This window comes from Amphiprion ocellaris, chromosome 1 (genome assembly GCF_022539595.1).
Source record: "Amphiprion ocellaris isolate individual 3 ecotype Okinawa chromosome 1, ASM2253959v1, whole genome shotgun sequence".
Taxonomy (NCBI): domain Eukaryota; kingdom Metazoa; phylum Chordata; class Actinopteri; family Pomacentridae; genus Amphiprion; species Amphiprion ocellaris.
Window position 1 is genome coordinate 4,473,676 of NC_072766.1, and position 25,976 is coordinate 4,499,651.

At 37.4% G+C, this 25,976-nt stretch overlaps 1 protein-coding gene across 5 annotated transcripts in view; it reads right to left on the reverse strand.

Moving 5' to 3' along the window:
- The window catches only part of cdkl5 (cyclin-dependent kinase-like 5), a 55,583-nt gene extending 33,916 nt beyond the window's left edge, over window positions 1-21,667 (reverse strand). For 4 of the 5 annotated variants that reach the window (XM_023268399.3, XM_023268401.3, XM_023268398.3 and 1 more), the window contains exons 1-3: window positions 21,335-21,662; window positions 18,559-18,917; window positions 13,382-13,416 (exon numbers count right to left, since the gene is read on the reverse strand). In XM_023268399.3, coding sequence (XP_023124167.2) covers window positions 13,382-13,416; window positions 18,559-18,595 — 72 coding nt within the window. In that variant the 5' untranslated portion in view covers window positions 18,596-18,917; window positions 21,335-21,662. Of the gene's footprint in view, window positions 1-13,381; window positions 13,417-18,558; window positions 18,918-21,334 lie in introns of all 5 variants that reach the window. The other variant, XM_035947301.2, reaches the window with a different exon arrangement.
- Between the last annotated feature and the right edge of the window lie 4,309 nt (window positions 21,668-25,976).

Consider the following 25,976-nt stretch of genomic DNA (forward strand, 5'->3'; position numbering starts at 1 on the left):
CACTGGGGTACATTTACATCTGGCTATTTTTCCATCAACAGTTTACACTTACTTCTACAGTAAATTTCCAATTCCATTTTCTAAACCACAATATTTGGATGTACTTTATCCATATCAGCTTCTCTTAACTGGACCAGTGATCTTGTGCTCTTCAAACATTAAATCAAGATTTTTTTTAAAAAGTCAGATTTACATCAGAAACTGTGATAAAACGAATTTCAAAACCCAAGCAAATTAGAAGAAATAAAGATTTTTTTTTGCAATTTTTATACAAAATTTAGAGTCCAAGGTGATGTTTAACTGCTTGAACAAATAATCGATCATCAAAAAGTCACTGATGGATTTTCTGTTGATCACCTATCGTTAATTAATTCCAATACTGCACAGAAACGCTGTATATGCACCAGGAAACACTGGCTAGCGTGTAGGTTGTGCTATTGTCACTCCCAAAACACAAATTCAAGCTAACACATAAGCCTCCATACACACACCCACATACGCTAATACAACACTTGCATAAAGTGGCAGAACATTGCACAAACGCTGGCACACATTCGCTCGGCTAATTAAACGTTCCGTCAGACACATACTGTACTGGAAAGTATATATAATTTATACAGGGACACACATTTCAAATGCATTTGTGGTACAGTCAGAGTCCAACGTGTTGCCTGGTTGTGTTCAGAGTCTCCAGTCTTATTCCCTCCATCATATCCAGGTCTGCTGTAGTCTCCTAACAGGGTGACCCATTTACCATCAGTATAGTCTCCATGTTCAGTCCCTCCCTCTGCATCACACACACACACACACACACACACACACACACACACACACACACACACACACACACACACACACACACACACACTCACACACTCACATGCTGCTTCTCTCTTTCTCTCTCTCTCTCTCCACCACCCTTTTCTCTTTTGCCCTGCTTCCAGCTGAGAAAAGTAAAAATAACTGCTCTCTTGCAGCAAAGCTAAAAAGCTTTCATTGCCATGGTCTGAGTCTCTGGCTCTACATGTGGAAAATGAATCCCTCACGCTTTTACATAAGTGGGAAATGTGTCACATGTTAGTAACTTTGTAAAAAAGGAAAGGATATCCCGGTTTAACGTGACCACCCTCTGACAGCTGGTGTTTAAATTTTAATGAAATGGAGATTCTGAGTGTAATACATTCCTGGTTCAATAAAATCAAAAGAGACTGACAGAAGGATAAGTATTTTTAAAAATCTATGCAGTGTTATTGGACTGTTTGTAATTCTGTGAGCTTGGAAACATATTGTGGTTCTGTGGTAGCTACACTCTGACAGTTTAGAGAGTGATGATCCTGCTGTCACGATTTTCAGAGGTTTAGTGGATTGAAAAGCACGACACAAAATCTAGCATTCCAAACTTTAAAAATGTTTTTGAGCACTAAATAAAATCTCTTACAACATTACGAAACAAGCAAGAGGTAACGCTGGAACGTCCTGGCACAAAAATCAAAGTGACAAACCTGGCAGAGCAACAGCATCTACATTAAAACCACCAGACAGGAAAACAGCTCTGACCTGTTGGGGCTTAAACATGGAACCTTTAGAGAAGTCCACATGTTAAGTTACAGTTGTTACACACTATATAGAGTCCTCGAAGTATTCCACAAAAAGTAGCGTACATCCGATGGTCACTAACCAAGAGATATGGACCAGTATGGAAGTGCATTGTGTCAAAAGAAAATGGCAGATAGACAAGAGAGTCAATTAATGATTGGTTGCATTTTTGCAGATTTCTGACAGTGTTACTTTATATGGAATATATCTTTTCTATATGTATAGCTGTCAAAATGACAACAGACGAGAGAAAAACCATAAGTTATGGCACAAAAAATCTGAAAATAAAAATAATTGCTTGTTCCGGCACAGCTTGTGGACACTAAACCAGATTGAGGATTCGGTTTGTTTGAACGGCGGGTAAAATCCTCAGGTTCCTGAGCAGTTTTTTGTGGTGCAGCTGAGGTCAGCGGCCTGCTGTGGGAGGATACTCGCAGGGAGGCGTGCTTAGTCTGCAATAGTGTTAAGGTGGGTGGTTCGTGTCAAAGTAACGTCCACACAAATGTCAGGAGCCCAGATTTTCCAGGAGAACAACGCAATGTAACGAGAAGATCAGTGTTGTTGCTCTACCTGTCAGTGGTTTTAACCCTCGTGTCGTCCTGCGGGTCAAAATTGACCCGTTTTAAAGTCTGAAAGTCTGAAAAATTTCACAGTGAAACTTCTGATGTCCACATTTTTCAACATTTTTGGGAAATCTTTGAACATTTTTTGGTGGAAAAAAAGAAATGTTAAAATCGTTTCTTAAGAACATTCACAAAAAATCAACCAAAATCCAGCGAATTTCGCTGGATTTTGGTTGATTCTTATGTGAATGTTCTTAAAGAAAATAACAGAAGTTTTACTGATATATAATGGAATCACTTTAGATATTTTTAGAATTTTTTTTTTGGAAGATTTTTACTCATTTTCTGAAAATATTTACGAGAATTTTCTTGCCAAATTTGGGGGATTTTTTTAAAATAAAAATTTTAAGGTAAACTTTTAAGGTATTATTGGAATTTTCTTCCTGAAGGTTTTGCACATTTTCAGAAATTTGGGGAATTTTTTTCTGAATTTTTTGATTTTTTTCAGACAAGGAAACAATATTTTTTGGTGCCCGTAAATGAGGACAGCAGGAGGGTTAATGTTGTGGCAGATTGGAGTCTAATGAACAGAGTGACAACAAGTGAGTAGATTGTATGATGTTGGTGGCTGGTTTGAAAGAACATGAGTAGTAAACAGAAAACACAAACCAGAGGCCTGTACTGTGGAGAAAGTTTGATATGTCCAGGATATCTTTTTGTTATCTAGCTTTATTAAATCTAACAACCAAAGTTGAAGTTGGGATAAGTGGTTATCAACTCCAGGTAAAGAGGAAAAGTTGGCACCAAATGATCGACCACAAACATGAACAGGTCTCTAGCTGCATGTTTCTCTCAAGAAGAACAAACTATAATTCAAAACCAGTAACGAGGATTTAAAAAAACATAATACTGGCTTAAAGGAACACAGCTCTCCGGTTGTGCTGCTGCAGCCAAAACTCGACTGGGTGAACGTGATTGAATGGGTTTATCAATATTTCTGCCCCATGTGAGGCACATTGGGAGAAAGGTTTTGCAAAAATTGCTAAAATGCAGGTTTCTAATTCAACCACCAGATAAATTCTCATTATGCAACACAAGATTGTATAACAAAATTCCAGATGTAGTCCCTTTATGTTACTCACAGAAAAGACAAATTATGTAAACTAGAATAATCAAGCAATAAAAAAATCTAACTATTTTCATGGTGATGTGGAGGATGAATTCACTAATCTCACATTCAGTGGGATATTCTTAGAGTGTATAAGACAGTTTTAGCCTCATTCTTTCAGCTGCTTGCCGATGTTAAATGGGTTTTTTTGGAGCAAGAGGAGAACAAATATAAAAACATCGTTCAAACCAAAAAGTAGGTTTCTTGCAAATCTTATAAAGTCAGGAAGTGCAAGGCTTTAGTGCTTCATCAGTCTCTGTTTTAGGGTTATACTGATATATAAAGACCAACAGAACAATGAAGTGGCTTTGAAAGAGACTCTCTTACAGCACTATCTTTGTGAGATTAGAGAATTAATTGGTCAGTAGGAGGTGATGATCTGTTATCTGGAATATAACTTGCTCTAGAGCAGATTAGGAGTTCGCCATTAGTTACCATGGTGATATAACTTGGATAAAAACTAAATCAGCTAAAGGTAAAGCTAAACTGACCTTGCTACCCTCAAATCCTGCTTTGTAAGTCTCAGGCCTCAGAGCAGGTGACTGACATAATGTGAAACTGTGACGCCTCCCAAAGACATGTCAGATGTTTATGACAACATGAACGTAATATTATACTGTCACGGTTAACCTCAGTCGTAGCTTTCATGGGCAGGTAGGATACTGTGGGTTTGTAGGGATGATGAGAGCAACAGTCGGAATAAATATGCTGATGATGAAACCAGAAACACTAACCCAGAAGGCGAGAGATACACAGAGCTGCATGTTTAGAGCGCGATAAAGATATTTTTGACATTTTGCTATGTGCAGCTGTTTGCTCGCTTACCTTTAAAAAATGATCAGAGAGTCTAAATACTGTAAAATCCCAATTTATAGATAAATGCAGACCTCTCTGGTTGTACCTTTTATTCTGATTTAAATACATCTGCTGGTTGGATATTTACATTTTAAGCATTGTTTTTATCTAACAGAATCACTAAAGGGTGTTTTTTTTTATATATTAGGGTAAAGAAAGTCCACATAAAAGTTATTAAACTTTCCCAGATCTGTCCAAGCAGAAGTAGCAGACTTTAAAAAGGAAAAAAGTAAACTTTGGATGTTTCATTCGTGTCATCTCATTCAAATGTAATGATAAATAGCCCTCCTTGTTGGTTTTTCAGTCTTTTTGCTGTGATTTTGCATGCAGTCAGTGAATATTACGATGCATCTCCTGGAGCGTTCAGGGCACAGAATAGAAGTCGTGATCAATAACTGCTGGTTTCTGGCTCTAAGGTGTCTTTCATACAACATACAAACAATGATTTATATTTTGTTGAACATTTTGAGGATTAGTCTGCTGGACACAAATCAGTCGATGCTATCCACGGACTTTGCAGCTGCTTTTCTCTACATGTAGACAGATTAGTCATCCATGCAGAACGATGGACATGAAGATAGTCAAACTTTTCACACAGCAAACAACAATGTGCATGTAATGAATTATGCAGCCAATGATTACATATTCTATGTTTCTGTCTCACAAATGCAGAGCTCGCCTTTAGCCAACAAACGAGTGGAGCATAAACACTACAGCCTTTCCCACACAGCAGACAAGCATCTTTAGAAGACGAGACAAGGAAAATGCGAAAGCCAATTTCCACATTCACAGTCGGCTGCGTTCTGCATTTTAATACATCTGATATGCAGATTGTCCTTTAGTTTAGCTTTTATCAGCTTCCGTTGGGTTGTGACTTCCTCTCCAGCCGTGTTCTGCTTACCGTGTCATTTTGTACATGGCTGCAGAATGCAAGCGTGTGCATATTTGAATTTCACTCAATGTATATAATTTATGGCTCTTTTGAAATTTTTATGAAACGGGACGTGGAGCGAACTTGGCCAAATATAGGAACGAAAATGAATGAAAAATGCACAAATGAAATGTTACGTATAGAGAAAGGGACTAGAGGGAAAACATCAAGCACTCAGAACTTCATTATGAACCATCTTCATCCAACTTTAATTCCCTTTAAGTCATAATACAATGTAGGCAGTAACAATCTAGACTGTTTTTAATCAAGCATAAGATCTTCAAACTGAAATCTAAACATAATTTTCACTTAAAATCAAGCAAAAGGAACTGATCTTGAGTAAAATCAACCCTTTCTCAAAGCAAATCCTCTGAATTTCTCTCCATCTCTTGTGTTCTCTTTTCTTGTTGACTCTGCAGCAACTGTCACTCCTCCTACAATAGTCTCTCTCTCTCTCTCTCTCTCTCTCTCTGTGCAGCGTTAGGTGTTTTTCACAAATATATTATGTTAACAAATGTGCACACAGAAGGAATTGGACTAAAAATGCAATTCGAGTAGTCAAAGGAGAACATGTTGCCTCATCGGCTCCGTGCGAATATTTATTCTAGAACATGTTCCCTCTCAGATAATGTACCAGCCAGTCTACCTTACTGCTGGAGGTGTTTGAGGCCGAAAGGAACGGCTGAAGAAAAGGTTCTGTAAATGTCAAAAAAATCTATTAATTTATGATTTCATTTTATGTTAATTTTGTCCTGATAGACATTTGAGCTGTGCACATCAAAAATAAGACGGTAATACAGCACTCACTTTGTAGCATAGATGCAATTTAACCAATCCATCTATAGAGACTTTAACCTTCTTGTTGTCCTCATTTACGTGCACCAAAAAATATTGTTTCCTGGTCTGAAAAAAAATCTAAAAATCAGCAAAAAAATTCCTCAAATTTCTGAAAATTTGCAAAACCTTCAGGAAGAAAATTCCAATAATTCCTTAAAACTTTCCCTTAAAAGTTGTATTTAAAAAAAAAAACCCAAATTTGGCAAGAAAATTCTTGTGAATATTTTCCAAAAAATGAGTAAAAATCTTCCAAAAAAATCCTAAAAATATCTATAGTGATTACATATATATCAGTAAAACTTCTAATATTTTCTTTAAGAACATTCACATAAAAATCAACCAAAATCCAGTGAAATTTGCTGGATTATGGTTGATTTTTTTGTGAATGTTCTTAAGAAACATTTTTAACATTTCTTTTTTTCCACCAAAAATTTTCAAAGATTTCCCAAAAATGTTGAAAATGTGGACATCAGAAGTTTCACTGTGAAAATATACTTTTTTCCACATTTTCAAACTTTAAAACGGGTCAATTTTGACCCGCAGGACGACACATGAGGGTTAAGGAGCTGTACAATATAAAGATTTACATATATTTCTTTTTTTTAAAGTGAAAACCCAACTGATTTTCTTTGTATTTCTCTACCTACCAGACTGATAAATATCAGCTATTATACTGATATAGGATAAATGACTGTCCAACATTTTTGCTCAGCGGTATATGTTGAGTCATTTTTATTTATAGAACCCAATATCACAAATCACAAATGAGCCTCAGGGGAGAGCCTACCGGAGTTTTTCCTGGCTCACATAGGCCCATTGGGGGGTGACTAGGCATGACAATAAGCATTATAGGTCTGAACAGTACAAGTAAAGAGTTTTTGTTACCTTTTGTGGTAGAAGTCGGTGTGCTTTCCTGTTATTTCTGACCATCTGAAGAATAAACAAGTTCATTATGCTTGAATAAATGAAACCCCAAATTAGTGAACTGGTTAAAAAACTATGTAGGTATATTTATTATTCTCAATTGTTGCCATTTTGTCACTGACAGTTTTCCTTTGGCCATTACTAAATGGGGATTTCTCTATGCAGGAAAAGCCCTTAATCCTGAAAAAAAAACTTTAACCATGAAAAACAAAAGATTTGAAAAGAGCCACTGAGGAGGAATCCCTTTTCCAGGAGGCACAAATGTATATAGATCTTGTGTACAGAAAAGCAAGGCAGCAGACTTGAAGATATTAACAAATGACAAAATCACAAAACGTGGGAGAAGATGAAGCTAGTTTCAGGTGTCAACAGTCAGATGACCTCTTCCTGTTTGTTCCCGTTAAAGGGCAGCTAAAAACATTACTATCCTTCTGAAGTTCAAGCAGTTTCTGGGGATTTTGGCTGCTGTCATTTTTGCTCACCGTGGGCTCACTTTTCACTGCACCTCTATGGAAACAGCACAACCATGACTGGAAGTAGAGTGAACTTAAAAATGTCTTCATAATGCCATAAATCCCATAAAATGAAAAAAAAAGTCATTATTTATTTTACAAAAATTTGAAAAACTTCTCAATAGTTTTCCACATGCCTACAGGTGTTCCCAATACAGGGAAGAAATGGGGCTCCACATGCTAAAGTTATTTAACTACCTACATTTTTAATTTGTTTACTTACTTGTCTCATGTGTACTCTGCGTACACAGCCTGCAGTTCAACCAAAAAGTGCCTGCAATTTTATCACAAGGCTGCTGGTCACAGCCAAGTCACTAATGTTTTTAAGTTTGTTTTTGGCAGTTTTTTTAAATGAGACATGCAGAATACAGTGATTTTGATGAACTATTATGATTCTAAGCTTTGATTTGCTTAAACATCCCGATGATTAATGGTGTAAATCTGGTGTGTGTGTTTTGTTTTTAAAGATAACAAACCCACTGGCAGGTTTTAGTTTTAAGGTTATTTGATTTAATATATAAACTGTCCTACCTTGACCTACCATAAATTGAAAATACGGGTCATATTTCCGGTCACTGCTGCTCTCACTGAGATTAAACTCTTAGTTAACATCATTTGAATAATGAAAACCTGAATAGAGGTGCTTATAGTAATCTGCCATTAACCCATTTCTGTTCTCTCTATCCAGGTTACCAGTTTGATGTTTCATTCATAACAACATAACAATGCAAACAGATTAATAACTCAAGTTTGTATTCACTCTTGTGCTTGAATCACTTAGTCATCTGTAAATTTCTAAATGTACTTTCCCTACTCTCTAAAATATCATCGCTGCACACAACTTTTGTCAACTTGGCTATTTCGAAAGCCAGTCTGGAAAATCCCCGCATAAGCCAACTCATTAAATCCAAAGATCTGAGCAAAAAAGAGGAATGGAAAACCCCAGACAGTCCAAACAAACCACTGTGTCCATTCATTCCAACACTTTCCAATGGACGCTGCACTGCACCGTGGATTGCTTGGATTGCTTTGGTGTAAATTGGAGCCAAATTAATTGAAGTGCTACATAAATAATCACACTAATTAAAAAGCTCCTGGGTGCAAAAAATGTTCTCCAAAAGTGCGCCTCATCTCTTAGGACTGTTTTTCTTCTTTTTTAATATGCAAACATCAAGTGAAAGGGGTGCATCTATTAAGGCAGGGAAGGATTTTCTTCCCCTAACTGAAACCTGTAGCAGTTCTATATATAGGACATTATTATCTAAAGGCACTATATTCATAAATTAATAGTATGTGGTACTAAATTAAGTATGCAGTCGCAAAATTATCATTCATAATAAATTACAGTCAGTGTTGGAAATAACAGTACTATGGGACAATTCTAGTTCATTTTAACTATTCATCTTTACTACTACACACTACATTTCTGGGGCACTTTTTATTTGACAGCTATAGTTATAACTTACTTTGCAGAATGGCCAGAAACACACTTTGAATGTTTAGTCTGCACAGCAGCCTTTGGTACTTAAAGCATATTTTAATACTAATTATGATCAAGTAGCAAGAAAATAAATATATATGGTGCAACTTTTGAAAGATTAATACAATTCTGTTCATTACAAATTGGACTGTTGAGTAATTAAACACATCTTTGCTAATTTTAGTACACTCAGCCTCACTTAGTCTGCTAAAAGGCTGCACTGAAAAACTGCAGAGCAAAAGTCTACTACTCTGAAAACCTAGCTGGTCTTGTTTTTTATAGAATAAATGGACTATCTGGTGCTTTTTTGTGATCTTATGTCTTATTACAGGTAAATGTCACTTGTCTTTTTGTGATGAGTAACTCTTCTTTATTTGAGTTATTTTTAGCTAAATGTGAAAGACGTGCCTGTGTCTTTCGATATTAACATTTTAACAGCCTGCATTCTATTAAAGGTCAGTATTTTTGGACCTTTTCAGCAAATTTTTTAAAAAAAGCCTCACATGTGCCAGAATGTGTCTTTAAAAAATTCAGCTTAAAATACTGTAAGACAGTTCATTTACTATGACTGAGTAACTGCTGTTTTTAGAACCTGCTCTAAACAGGTTGTCTGAGTATCTGTAGAGTTGCTGCTGTCCCAGCCCCCTTCAGGAAGAAGACTCTCTCTACATCTGGGATTGTCAGTGTGTAGGAAAAGACCCACAGCAGATGACACAAATATAAATGAGTGTGTGAGATCAGAACTCTGTCATTTTTTAGTCTTTCTCTCTCAGTGGTCTTTTTATGTGGAAATATTGCCAAAGTCCCAGTACAAATGTTTTCAAATCATGTGTATTGTGAGTTTGTCAGACAATGTAATGTTATACAAATCTGTATTTCTACTGCAGTGGTGTGTTGTTTAACGTGTAGTCTTAATGGGCTGCATTTCAGCCACTGTTTCATTGAGAATTATATCAAAAAGGAAAGTTTGAGAAATGGCAGAAGTAAACCTCTTCATATCTTAACGGTCCTTACTTTACACTTTCAACTTGAAAACAACCACAAAAAACAATAAAAACAGCTTTTCACCATATGGAATCTTTAAGGCATGCTTTTCCAGAAAAAATCACTTCCTACACTGGTAGCCAAATGTGTTCTTTTATGCACAGATATGCTTATATTTGGAAAGTTTGCCCTCAAATTCTAGCATTCTAGTGAAGCGGCGAAAGTAGCATGAATGAACAAGACAACATTAATCCAGTTTTGTAGCTCATGATTAGAAAAAGTGACAAGTGACCAATTTAATTTAGCTAAAAATGGCAGACATCAAGTCTGACTACAGTCTGTGTGGCTGTTAAGATGATGTTAGACCATGTGTGGATGAGTTTACTTAAATTAATGTCAGACTGAATGATATTAAATTAAGAGATGTCATGTAATGCACCAATAAGAAGAGAAAAAGAAAAGAATATGTGCTCAGAAGGACATCATTAATTTACATCATTCATCTGCATCACTCTGGTTTAAAAAAACAGAAAAACAATGAAGAAGTTTTGGCCACAGAACTGACACTTCTATGCTTCGATAAACTATAAGAAAGGTGGAGGAGGAGAGTGTGGAAAATTTATTCCAGGATTCAAAAACTGGCATGAGTACTGGTTGGAGTCAGACCAACAGTCACAATAAGAGAATCTGATCCTAAATTTTGCTGCAGTGATTGCAATCTAAGACCACTGCTTTGGATTGACAACCAAAGATTTGAGCACGTTTGTCAACTTTCATCTCAGGCAGCCCAAATGACGTGCAAAGACGTCTTTGAGCTGGCATTTATCATCATCCCACAGCTGACACTTGTTTTTTCTTTTTTTTTTTTTTAAGTTATGTTTTAAAAAAATCTCTTAACAACATTCTGATTAGCAGCTCGGAACAGGTTGAGAACATTGCCTTTGCTTGATAAACACCGTGCAGAGAAACAGCAGGTAGAGGATGACACAACAGAGCTGGGAACCATGCAGGCATGTATGGTAGACGCTGCTGCATGAGTCACACCAGCAGGCCCTGCTTCCCTGCATACCAACTACATTAATGGCAAAAATAGTTTCTGGAAGAGCCACCAAATGAACCCACACGTTCCACCGTGTTCTCAGACTAAATAATATCAGTGTGCATCTGCTCACATACAGGTTTCTACATATGAGACCATATATATTGACATTCAGGGTTTCTTGTAAGGACTGAAGATGTTCTCCTTTGGTACAGTGGAAAACACGTGCTGCCGACAACCAAAGAGCCCTGCAGAGCTTTCTAAGGTCAGTGGAGCATACCGTGAGCACAACGCTCCCCATCCTCCAAGACATCTACGCAAGGATGTGTAAAGAGGGTCATGAAAGACCTCCATCAACCCAGGAATGGACTCAACACAAACACAAAGAGACCCTGGAGGAGCTTCTTCCTTCGTGTTGTAACTATAGTGAACCCTGACCTCAGATTTATCTCAAACAGCAACATCACACTGTCCAATGGGTCATTCCACCTCAATTCATCCAATTTTTAAAAAAAGTTAATGCTTGAACGTCTCATATTTGTCTGATTTGTTTTCTGCACGTTACTGGCTGTGTCCAATATCACTCACTATACCCTACATAGTGCACTGTGTAGGGTGTTCACCATTTCTTAGTGCTGTCCCAATGTTAAGTTACAACCTTTATATGCTATACAGTGCATTCAAAATATCTCACAATGCACCATGGAAAGTAACGTACAGCTGACGGTCATTAACCAAGCAATATGTACCATCATGCATTGCACTAAGGAGAATAAAAACGGGATGAACAAGGGCGTGAAAACTTGTCATTAAACTGTAAGGAATTTCCCATTCAGGTTGTATTGTTGAATTAGATTTAACCTGTTATTTAGCCATGTAATAAATTGTGAATATAGTGTGTTCATATAACACTGTTACAACACAAATCACAGCTAGCAAGCGACGTAATAAATAGCTCGAGTTTGCTGAGGTGCTCCCTACATAGTTCACTATGTAGTGGTCCTTAGATAGGGAGGAAGGAGTGAGTGGATGATTTTGGAAACAGTCACTAAATAAAACATGTAAACTTTTTGGTCACAGGTGTTGCAACTTCTTGAATTCAAATTCCTTAAAGAGGAATGGGGTCATGTTGATTTTTGTATTGTTTTCTTCGCACCCATCTGTGCATCAGTGTTTGAAGAGTTATAACTTGAAAAATAATGCGGCTACAGTCCTGAAATTTTCCAGCCTCATTGATATGTACATACGGTCTTCAATGGTGCAACCCTGCTTTGATAGAATAATACAAACCAGTAACATGATGGTGAAAATTTGGTTTTGTTTCCATTCCAATACTCTACCAACAATAAAACCTTTATTGTTCCCCCTAAGAGGCAGATTTGCACTTTTATCCTGTGATTGGCACCAATAGGAGCTTTAAAAATGTATTATTATTTCTCAAGTTCTGGCACTTCAAACATTACTCCACAGACTGGAGTGGAGAGAACGACGCAAAAGTCATTATGACCCCACCCATCTTAATAGTGTTCGACTGAAGAACTAATATTACCTATGATCCCAGATTTTACACATGGTCATCTCAATATTCATCACTTCTGTCCAGTTGAAGATGGTCAGGCTTGGGGCATTTGGTGAAATGAGGCAGAATGACCCATATGTAACCAAGTATAGATGTATGAAAACACACACATCACTGCAACACTGCACTTTATTTCCCAGTCTCTGTTCTTCTGATTATTTTGTCTTCTATTTTAGCGACTTTTTAAAAATCCTGTCTTGTTGTTACTGCATGTTGTTGTGGAAGAGTTTCACTGCATTTCCCTGCCCACTGTATGAGCATGACACAAATAAAGGTCTCGAATCAGCTCTATCCTTAGGTTAATGTTGGTTTGTACAACTGATTCCCTCTCATCATCTGATTTTGTTCTCAGTACACCAAAATGCAAAGATCCTCATTTCACAGTTATCCATCCATCCATTAGTTATTGCTTCTTTATTCTGCAGAGAGTCTGGCATCTTAGCTGACCCCTGCTAGTTCAGTTCAGGGCTAACACACAGAGAAATGCAACCTTGGACGCTCAATTGTGAATGAATCACAATTTAACGCGTCTTTGAGAGGAAAATAAGTCACCCAGAGGTCTGAAGCATCGAATCTGGTCATTTCTTTCAAATAGATTTATACTTAAAATCTTTTTTTCGGGGTTTTTTTTTTTTTGGTGTCCGTTAAATTCAAATGTTGACAGAATACGAGCACATTTTTGTGGATGACATTTCATTCAATATAGAATCACCAATGAACCTACTATGCATGTTTTTTGGATTGTTTTTGAACTCAGAGCACTGAAAGGCCTCAGTTAACCAGCAGGTTCCAACCAAGAAAGAACCTTGTTGCTGCAACACCTCAAACCACTGCACCCTTTTGCAGCCCCATATCACAATAATGCAAAGTGTGAATATTTTTCCATGAAAGCAGTGCAGAAATGCCATCTTACCTTATGCCTGCACTTAAGCACCACTCCATACGCTCCTGGACAAGAGAGAAGAAGAGAAAAAGACACAAAAGATCAATAAAAAGTGAGGCAGAGCCGTGTTGTTAAGTTCCAACGTCTTAATTATGTTTCGGCCTCCAAACCTCTGACAAACAGGTTCATAAAAAACAAGTGCAGTAGGTGAGAACCACCAGAGAAACAACAGTTAATAGGTGAGGCGGAGGCAAACGTACTCTCCCACACACTCAACACACACTTACGCCTATACCTTTGACAAATAACACACACACACACACACACACACACACACACACACACACACAGAAACACATCCCATGTCCCAGTGGCTTTATGTCTTGCTAAGACAGACTTAACAGGAATCGGTTGACCATTGATATTTTAAATTTCAGGTTTACAGCTCTGTCTTTACAACATGTCAGCCAGACTTGCATTAGTTCAAGTTAATTATTCTCCATATCTTTCCAAACTGCTTCAAACCACACATCCAGCATAATACTCCAGCTAATTCTACTTGCCTGTGCTTGTTTTTGAGGGTTTATAGGTTTGTATAGCTCAGGTCTTACGGAGAGTCACACCCTTTTTGTTCACTCATTCTGTAACAAAACAGCATTTTCATTCATATGTACTTTCACTGTTCTTAATAAAACAGCCATCATGTTTATTGGCGCTCCTTAGCACAAGCCTTGTGCAGCTGTAGTTGTTGAATACTGACAGAATAATTGTTTCCTGTTTGTTAATGGACGTGATTATACAGTAAAGATGACCTGAAGATTCAAGCATGGATATAGACTCCTGAACAAACCCAAAATGATAAAACATTTGTTGTTTCAAGGTTTCACAAAGCTGATTTGTAAGCTTTGCAGATCACAAATGGTTAAGGCATAATTTCTCACAAACAATATATACTCAGAAATTGCAGATACATTGTTGAGCTTTGCTGGACAGAGCACTCCTAAGCTTTTGAATTGGTTGCACGTGCATTTGATTATTGATCAGTCTTGAAAGGAAGTAATCCCATTTTGCAAACGTAGAAACAGAATAATACATGTTGGCTCGAATGGACATGAACTTCCTGGTTGAATTATTGATGCAATAGATGTGCTTCTTTGATAAGTTAGAGGTACAAGAATGCACACATAAATAGTGATGAGAGAACATTGAATCTCAAAGTGTATTTTTTATGAAACACCCAATCAGACAGCTTGAAATTCTCTGTTTGTTCGGCTAACCATGAGCTGAAAGTAAAGGTTACCTTGCTGGAAACCTGAAAACGCAGTCAGTGGTTCAAATAAGATCCCTTCCATCATTTTGGGTCATTTTTGACAGAATTCAGTAACTGTGATGCAGAGAGTTGAGCCTAAAAAGTACAAAGTGTTCTGAAGTTGCTACAGCTGTGACGCTGACTGAGCTCATCTTCTTAGCTTTGCCAGCTGAGGCTCACAGACACGGGTATTTACTGTTATTTTCCGAACAAATTCAAAAAAAAAAAAAAAAAAAAAAAAAAAAGCATTTCCCAGGCAAAACTCTAATTAAAACAGAGAGTGATAACAAGTTTTAAAACAGCAAAATGTGTCAGTGCATTCATAATGTTACTGAAAGAAAATGTGCAAATATGGATTCTCATTGATTAAAATGACTGACTTTATGCAAACTTTTTTATACATATATACAAATTACACACATGGTGGCTTCAATACAAGCAAAAAACATAATCTGCTGTTTAGATCTTTCCCGACTGAAGTGCAGTTCTTTGTGTATCAAACTTTCTGATTAATATAAACTGACAGGCACTGATATAGATCAGTCAGTGAGAATTATCAACAGTACAATAAAGATTATGTGTTACTTGTGTGTGTTTTTGCATTAAACTGAAGCACAAATTCTTGTCCATCCAAGAAATAACGTCTGCATGGTTTCATGTGTGGAATCCTTGAGGGTCATTCACAGCTATGGGTAAAATTCAGTCCTCATTTATTTCATTTCATGGCCATCCATCAGTGTTGTCACTGATTGCATGGAGAGTCGACTGAACACGAACACATAGAAGCATGTAGGCACACAGACAAACTAACGCACGCAAAGGAGGTTTTTGAACCCCTATTTTAGAAATTTTCCCTCAATGGTAAAATTTTCACTGTGAAAATAATTTTAAAAAAAATCAGGCAATGAATTAATGAATTTGTTTTGTTGCAAGATGTTTTTGGCATTTTTGGCTATAATTAAATAGAGACAGTGGAGAGAGACAGGAAATATGGAGAAAGGTGCAGGGAAATAAGGTATGACTGGCCAGGGATCCAACCAGGAACTCATGACTGACCATATGGTTGCTTCCAACCTACTCAGGTATCTGGCTGCCCAAAATACCTTTATTTTCCTCCTATTGGCAGGATGAGAGCATTTAGCAGCACCTTTCATGCTGTGAGTTAATATTTGGATAGATGTGGGCAGAAATAGTTGGCTTTGTTTAGTTAAAGATCATTTTCAGGATTAAATGAAAACAATGTTGCCTTCTGGCTCAAAATGTGAAAAGCTTCTGTGAATCAACTAACCACAGACAAGTCATAATTCACCACTGAAGGTCCAGTAAACCCAGTGTGAATCCCAGCAGAGATACTACAACACCACACATTACACCAGAGTGTCATTATATCCCCATACATAGTAGAAGGGTGGATCAAAACGTTCAGAGAGTGTTCCTGGTGCATGAAGCACAGAGCTCATGTGCACCATGTGAAAGCAGTAACTGTCATAAATTAGGATGGGACTTGACATTGAACTATCAACCGCTGGACCTGTGTTTCACAAGTTTTACTGATAGGTTTGCATTTGCAATTTCTCCATGGAGATCAAACTACTGGAGAAAGTGGCAGTGCTGGAAAGCTCCATAACATAATTCTTGAAGGCACCATCGAAGGAACACGTGCAAGAGGAAGGCAAAGAGGCAAATGGACATAAAGAGGTGGAATGCAACACAGTCCTACACTGCAGCGAAGAGAGCTGCGGATAATAGACACCTTCAGAACGAAGACGGCACATGATGATGATGACGATGATGAGATCAAACTGGGAAAGGGAAGAAGACATCCCACTCTGAGAGAGTCGGCAGTCGATGATCATGTAGAGGACCATTGCTGGTGACATGATGCAAAGAAATGGCAGTTTTCACAGTTTCTAAAACCGTACAAAGTGCATCATGTTGGAAGCGCAGCAGGAACATGCTGGTTGTTTTCTTCAACATTCACATGCTTGTGCATCGGGAATCAATCTCCCGGGTTCAGACAGTCAAGGCAGAGCTCTACTGTAACATCCTGAGCTATCTGATATCTGAAGGAGAACATTCACTGCAAATCACCTGAACAGTGGCGTGATGCATGTGGGTGTCACAATGCGGTAATGATAACACACACATTTTTTAGCTACAACAACACAATCATCACTCCGCCATGCACCCACAAGATCTGGCTCCCTGTGATTTCTTCCTCTTTCCCAAAATGAAATTGAGGTTGAGGGGTCACCCTGCTGACACAGTTTAGGTGATCCAGCGTCCAGCGCTCACTGCAGATGGTGCTTGACATGTTTACATGGAGGAACGTCCAGGGAGCGTTACAGAAGCACCGCGAGCAGTGTGTCACTGCACAAGGAGACTACTTAGATGGGATGATTGCCAAATTCAAATCAGGTTTTGATGTTCAAAAGCACAGTCTTGGAACTTTTTGATCAGCCCTCGTATGTCAAATTTAGTATGCCAAAAATACCAGGATGCCCTACTATTTCTGTTTGCATGCTTTTCTGGCCAATCCGACCCACAATCCTCTGCTCAGCGGAAGATACGTCACAGTTTCTAGCAAAATTACAAACAAGCTTGAGCCACCAAAAGCACACGGACAAATGACAGCTCATTGGATATAGGAGCAAGACAGTCAAAGCTTTAAGTGCATTGTTATGCATCCAACAGCACGGGAAAGTGCAGCTCACATTGACGGTAAAAAGAACCATTAAGCAATTTTATACGCAGTCATGCCTTAGTTCTGTTGTAAACTCTCAAACAAAACCTGGCATCCAAATAATTTCATGCTCACAAGGTGAAAACCTTCTGAAGTGAGGTGGAATTACCTTTAATGTGATCGCTCACATGGTAAATTCAACATATTGTGCATTTGCGCAGTTCCAATTCCATCAGTTCTATGGAGCCAAGATGCACTTTTCTGCTTTGAGTTTCCAGTTTCTTCTACTTTTTCCAAGCACGGTTTAATTAGAGTCTGTGAAATTCAACACTTCTTGCTGACCTGAAGACAGTAACTAAACCATGGATTAAAAAACAAAACAAAACATGGAAGCAGTGAAAATAATTAGGGAACAAAACCAGTATCTATTCAAGAGAAGAAACTCAGACCAGCAGTGTAGTGAGGATAACAGTGGGGCACAGTAGGATTTTTCAAAATTTATTTATTTAACCTATATTTTACCAGGAAGTCCCTAGAGATTAAAAATCTCTTTTCCGAGGGAGACCTGGCCAAGACAGCACACCAATTCAGACAATGTATAATGCATAGTATAAGTATATAAAAACAATTAAGACAATTCCGATATATAAATAAAAATATGGGATAAATTAGTGCTGTGGAAACTATCAAGACAACAGTTAAACATGGAGGATCTTTGGAGTTTGCATGAAGAGAAAATTAAAACTGGAGCAGATCAGGAAACAAAGAGGCTTCGTATTCAAATCTGATAAGGTCTCAAACAGGGAAATATAGGGATTAGGAAATGTCTGATATATGATCTGGGTTCAGGACTGCTTTTCTGAGCAGTCTGGGGGATAAATAAAGGATACTAATAGAAAAATAAGTGGCAAACAACTGTCTAAAGCTTTAATTTTCCTTGTGAGGACAGTCAGACTCCATGACAAACTTCCCTGACCTCTTAGGTTCACAACCCCCTCAAAATCCATCTGCACCGTATTAAAAATGCAAAGTTCAGGAGAAATGTAGGCTATATGAGATCTGACAACTGCCATGTGTAGAGTTCAGCTGTATGATGTGAATTCTCCTGACAAAACTACACTGGATCTGTCCTCAGTGCTCTGAGTAGAGTTGTAGGTCATCAGCAGTGCTCAGTTTTTACAATCACGCAGTCATCTGCTGTGTAAAACCACCCACCTTCTCCCACAATGCCAAGGACTTCAAACTTATTCATCACATCACCGAGAGTGGGGTCTCCTCCAGCAGGTGAAACGAGCTGCTCGGATTGTTTAGCAAGGCGACTCCTGCTTCGACCGGCGGCTGACGGAGCGAACTGATGACTCCAGGAGAACCATGGAAAGAGTCTGACCACACCCCATCTTCACTCCTCTTCCACGATGACTTCTCACTTCCTCTCGCTCTCCAGACTTAGTTTTAATCTTTTAAATGTCAGTTTCTGTTATTTACGGCTCTGACTCAGGTCTTCTCAGTCGTCACTTTATTCCATGTCTTAATGCGCGTCTTGTGCTTCCATCCAGAACTCCACACGAGTGAACCTGGAAGACAAAGACAGAGAAGCGTTAAAGTATGTTGATCATGGCTTGCACAGGCGGTTGCATGCTGGTGGCATCCCTGGCACAGATGGCAGCTAAGTAGGACACGTAGATGTACAGAAAGGCAACATTTCCTTGAGGACACATTTAAATAATGGATGACTTAAGCTTGACTTCCACATAGATTGCTGTCCCATCTATTCCAATCCACCTGCAGGATGCTGCAAGGGTGACGGTCCAGAGTGAATGTATAATGAATGGCGGCACTATTAGGCCCAGCTGCTTCTCACAGCTCTAAAGTTGCACTTTGCTAAAACATGTCAACAGATATTGCATGAAACTTTGTAGACGCTGTTGGTCTCAGAAAGATAAATCCTACAGGTGACCCCAAAACACTGCACTGGCTGTACTGTGAGAGTTATGTTTTATTATGTATTGGAATGTCTCAGCATTTGTTGCATGAATCGCCATAAAATCCAGTGCAAGATATGCATGGTGTCACGAGGATGAAACCTAATCCTCCTGACTTTTCCTACAGAGTTTTACTAAACCAGTAAAACATCTCAGGATCGAATAAGATTCAAGATTCAATAGGTTTACTGTCTTATGCACAGAAAACAAGACTATAGCAATCCTAAATAAATAAGCACACCTAAATCAAACCAACAGCAGCAGTGATCTTAAAGTGCACTGTGCATTATTGTAAACCTCGGTTTGATGAAGTGATAATGGCAGTGATAAGGTGATTACAGCAGTGATTATAAAGTGCATTTTGCAGCTGTAAATATAAAAGGTAGCAGCAGTGGAACTTTTGGTACAAACATAGGTGCCTAATGTACTGATTTGGGTCTGACTTTTCTTCTGGTGCCACCAGCTGGGTGACTTGTCTCAACTACTAACCCATAATGTGTTAGATTTGATGCACACATTCATGCCTCTCTCACAATGAATTTCAATAACTCCTCCACTTTTGGTCTGGTGTACTATCAGGCCAGAATATTAATTTAGTTCACAACCAAATACATGCAAAGCTATCAACTCTCCAATCATCTCCATATGGACTTGTGTGCTAACTACCAACTGCAAACTAGACCTTGAACAAGATGAACATTACGCCTGCTTTGCATCAGCATGCTAGCATATTCACAATTTAGCTCTGCGTGCCTCAGCACAGCCTGAACTGTAATGAAATTTGGCTCACAAATTCATTTCTGCTTGAGGATGAGTTGTAATAACTTTGGTGATCCCCTGACTTTCAAGCTTGGGCCATCATCGGGTCAAAAATTGAGTCTTTGTTTTGCTTCTGGTTTAATATAGGGTCCACTGCACTTCCCTGATATACACCTACACACAGATTTCTTTTGCTGCCACATTCAGTTTCCAAAAAGACATTCTATATTCATGCACATACATACAATATTATTAGCTTGTCTTGTAATAATAAAAAAGGCTCCAGAACAATTCTATCTGAAGGCTTACATCTCTTCCTGTCACACATCCAACAACTGACCACGATTATTAAATGCCTCTTTTGTAATTTGAATGCTGTTGGACTGGAACCACAAAAGCCTCTCGCAGTATCAGTCCAACTTCATTTGTGTGATTTATTCAGCAGTGCAAAAAGAAAGGAAAAAAAACACTTTAATGTTGATTTGGCTCATGTGTGTGGGCGTTTTCCTATGCAGTGTACATTCCACACAGCTAGTGTTTCCAGAGGAAGAGATAAGGTGGATGTTGAGGCCATCCATGGCTGGTCATTTACAGACATCCTGCTGCCACTGGAGACTGACTGCATCCATCACTGTACCTTCACTGGATGCTCTAAAGAAAAAAAAAACTGCAGCAGGTTTTGTACTCAAGGAAAACGTGTTCCTAAAAATGGGTACAGCTTGCAACCTGCAACCAAACGGAAATCAGGTGAAAGCACCACTGAGAATATTGACAGAAATTCAAGGAGAACATCAATCCTGCACCGGACGCCTGTTGGTTTCTGCGCGCAAAAAGAAAACCACGAATAAGTGAGTTTGGGAATTTAATAGGCATGCGCGTGCACGAGGGTATGTGTGTTTGTATATGAGGTGAGAGGGAGGGAGAGTGAGAGAGAGAGGGTGAGAGAGAAGGGAGATAGTAATGCTGCTCTCTCTGCACCGAAACTGCGTCTCTCTCGTCGCTGCGTTGCGGAGCGCACCACCATTCCATCGCTGTCCACGCGTTTCTCAGCCTACACAGCAGCCAGTGCATACATTATAACGTGGTCTGGTCCACGGAGCATGTTCACGACAGTGTTGCACAACGAGATCCACAAATAGCGTTTATCCACGAAGCCCACGGTGAGATGTCATTTTTACGCACGTAGGAAACAGAAAAAAAAAACCAAATCGCAGCCGGTTAAACCAAACCAATAAAGACATAAAATGTACCTGCAGATGTGATGTGTCTCCAGCGTGAGATGAGAAAGCTGAATCTGTGAAGCACACAGCATCATGCCCATGAAAATGATGATGTGGGAAGACGAAGAAACATCATGTGGAGCGACAGGAGTGGAGGGAGGGGAGCAACCCGGGGCCTGTGCGTCGTGACACGATCAAATCTCCTACTCACTCAGTCTCTGGACGGAGATGAGACCGAATCCGCAGGCATAGAGCCAATGGCAGGGTGTCAATGTACCGTCAACAGTTCTTCAGAGGCTCCGTGTTCACAGCCTCAGCATCAGCTGGTTATAGCAGCAAAAAATCGTCATTCCCTCTGAGTGACGCAGTGCGCAGCCAATAGGAAGGCGGACGTCTGCGCGTTCCAGCAGTGTTTCTCTTTTTTTCTTCTTCTACATCCACCATGAGCTGTGATGAAATAAAACTTTGGGATGGAAATGAAATGCAGTTCTTCATTTGTTTGGTATTGAATGTGTTTGATAATCAGCCTTTCTGACGCATCCTCAGTCCTCATGTGGTCAGATTCCAAACCCTCCTGCTGCTCCTCTCCACTCTGCCTCACCTGCACCTCCCCTTCAATGCTGCAATAATTGGCAAAAATCACTGAGAATTCATAGGATTCACGGAGTCGACCTGACCTGCTCCATAATGAGGAAGTGTTGTTAGGATTGTGTACGTTAAGCACTGCAGCCTCTAGATCAGGAATGTCAAACTCATTCTAGTTCAGGGGCAACATTCAGCCCAGTTTGATCTCAAGTGGACCAGACCAGTAAAATCACAGCATAATAACCTATAAATAACCACAATTCCAAATTTTCCTTTGTTTTAGTACATCCTGAAAATATTCACATTCAAGGAACCATCTTTTTACAAAACATTATGAACAAACTGAAATTTGTTAAGAAATAAAATTAAATATCAGCAACATTATGCCTCAGTTTATCATTTACACATTACAAATTCCAGATCACAGAGTGTCTACAAAGGAACACAACATTTAGTCACAGGTATCTAGAACTGAATCATACAGTATTATACTTTTAAAAAGACAAAAAATCCCCCAACAAAACAAGACAAAACATCATAAAAATGAGTCACAAAATGACAAAAGCGAGAAACAAAATGACAAAAAAATGAGACAAATGACACAAAACAATAAAAAAAGACAGAAGATTATACAAAAAAGTTGCAAAGCAATAAAAAATGGACACAAGCGAGACAAAAAATGACAAGAAACGAAACAAAAACGATACCCGAAACAAAGAATAAAACAAAACAAAAAATGACAAAAATGTGAGACAAACAGTAAAAGCCAGACATAAAAAGACAAAAACCAACAAAAACAACACAGCATATTACAAACATGAGACACAAAATGACAAAAGAGCAATCTAAGTTTTAAAACAACTTGTCATGGTCTAGGAATTTTTTTAAATTTATAATTTTACAAATTTACAAATTGCAGTTAATGTCTTCTCTGTAATTTTTACATTTTACAAAGTCGTCCTGTGGGCCGGATTGGACCCTCTGGAGGGCCTGTTTTGGCCCGCGGGCCGCATGTTTGACACCCCTGCTCTAGAAGTTTATGCACAAATCTGACCTTTATTTTTGTCACCAGTGTGCTCAGTGCAACTACTTTAGCAGCAAAAATCAAGAAAATCATCTCCATAAAGTGTCATGTTATTAAATTACAATGATAATTTCTTCAAGAAGGTGTGATTTATATGAATTCAAAGTCAAAATACTTTCTTGCTTTCTTTGTCTCACAGCCAGAGGTAGAGTAAAATATGCAAAAACATATTGCAGTGAAGTGTGATTATGTGCACCATTATTATCAGCAGATGTACTCCACAGCTGGTAAAGTGTGCTTAACAAAGTAAAAGTGAACTACTTATTATGCAGAAAGACCCTTTTTAGGCAGCACTAGAACATTAGGCCTATACTGGATAACTGGATTTATCAGGGCTTCCTAATTTATGAGGTGATTGTGTGTTAGAAATCTAAATCTATTATGCAATTCCCACTGTGATGCAGTAAATAAAGTATTATGTGTAAACCTAAAGTTAGATTTCAATACTAGGATGCATAATAAACTGATGCAAGTTGATGTTTTTGTGTTGGATGTGTATTTAAAATCCAAATATGCAAAGTAATTCAGGTAAATGTTGAGCTTATTCTCTGGTTTGCAGTGGAGAAAAAGTATAAACTTGAAATTATTATGGAGTCCATGTGTCACTATACAGGATTTTAACACCTCTTCATGTGACATTGAAGCCTGATTCATCACTTCTATGATGCACAATACTGTCAGATCTTCATCTTCCATTAGAAGCTGCAGCCACACTGCAGAGATGTACTAATAAAATGAGAAACAGTTGGTCAAAATCGTTGCCAAATAAAAACTTTCTCACCTAGACTTCATACCACGTTTGTGATCTGAGAGAGAAGCATTTTGATTATTGGAAGGAAATTATTTCACATTTTGTCAGTGACAGTTTCACCACAGGAAAATGCTTTTAATTTCAGTCCTTTCTGAGGAAATAGTGAATATTTTTCATCTCTTAAGGTTTTCTTTAAAAACAGCAGTAAATACATTCAGTCAAACATATATAAGGTTCTTAACATGAGAACTTTAATTACACATTTCACATGAATGTACCAGATTATTTACTTCTCTAAATTACAGTGTTGGCTGATTAAGATGTTACACACAAACATACTATGAGTGTAACAAAAAAAGGACAAAACTTACTGATTACAGTGAGCTTTTTTTTTTATTCATTTAATCATTTATTAGTTTATTTGGCAGAGCTCATCATGCTCACTGATTTAAAAAAAAAAAAAAAAAATATGAGCCAAAATGACACTAAAAAGGTCATTTTGATGCTAAAAAATGACCTTAATGCTAGAAGTTAAAAAATATGATCTAAACATAGAATTACACCATTTGTATTAATGATTTGCATACTTTTTTTACACATACACCAGTGAATAACACCACAGCATGTGAGTTAGTGTCCAAACTGAAAAAAAAAATCAGAAATGTGACACTTTTTACAGATCAAACTGCAACAGGATCAGCTCAAATACACTCCATGCATGGAAGATTATTAATGATAAAAATGAAAAATGCTATAGTGTATTGTCTATAACATTTTAGATTAGAATACTATACTCAAGTTATTTTGGACATGTTTTGAGTAAATTCAGACATGTTCCAAATGATTTTGGACGAGTCATTTTGGACATTTTCTGAGTCATTTTGACAATTTATGAGTTATCTTGGGACAAATCTGAACAATTTTGGGCAAGTTTTCATTGTTTTGAACATATTTGTAGTTATTTTGTAATTTTTTGAGTCATTTCAGGTATGTTTCAAGTTCTTTTGGGGCAAACCTTAGTAATTTTGGCCATTTTTTATTATTATGAATGAATTTTGAGTTACATGTGACATTTTTTAAAAGTCATTTTGACATTTTTGAGTCATTTGAGACATATTTCAGGGAATTTTGCAAAGTTTTTATACTTCAGCATAATTTGCTAATGATACATCATGACTTTTGTAGCAATTTTATTATCATTATTGATATTCTTATTAATATTATTGTTATTATTACTAGTATTATTGTTATTATAGACATACTTCATGTTATTTTTGATATTTTTGATAATAATAATAATAATAATAATAATAATAATAATAATAATAATAATAATAATAATAATAATAATAATTATTATTATTATTATTATTATTATTATTATTATTATTATTATTATTATTATTATTATTATTGTTATTATTACACTTTAATGGTATTAGTACAGGATAACAATGACTGAAATCAGTCTAACAGCAAGAATTTAGTCATTTAGAGCAGGTTTGGTGACATTTTAGACATGTTTCAAGTTATTTTGGGCATTTTGGAATCATGTGGGACAAATATTAGAAATTCTGGGAAAGTTATTTTGGACTATTTTTCAGTAACTCTGATCATGTTTGAGGCATTTGGGACTAATCTTCGTATTGTTGGCCAATTTTCATTATTTTTCACATATTTTCAGTTATTTTATAATACTTTTGAGTCCTTTTGACAATTTTTGAGGCACTGTACATATGTTTCAAGTTATGGACATTTTGGAGACATTTGGGATACATCTTAGAAATTCTGGGTAAATTTTCATTATTCTGGACAAAGTTTGAGTCATTTTGTAATTTTTTGAGTCACTGACAATTTTTGAGGCATTTGGAACAAATTGCAGTATTGTTGGGCAATTTTTATTATTTTTCACATATTTTGAGTTATTTTGTAATTTCAGTCATTTTAACAATTTTTGAGTCATTGGACATATGTTTCAAGTTATGACAATTTTTGAGGCATTTGGGACTAATCTTAGCATTGTTGGCCAATTTTCATTATTTTTTCCACATATTTTCAGTTATTTTATAATATTTTTGAGTCATTTTGACAATTTTTGAGCCATGGACATATGTTTCAAGTTATTTTGGACATTTTGGAGACATTTGGGATATCTAAGAAATTCTGGGCAAATTTTTATTATTTTGGACATTTTTTGAGTCATTTTATAAATTTTTCTGAGTCATTTTGACAAGTTTTGAGGCATTTGGGAC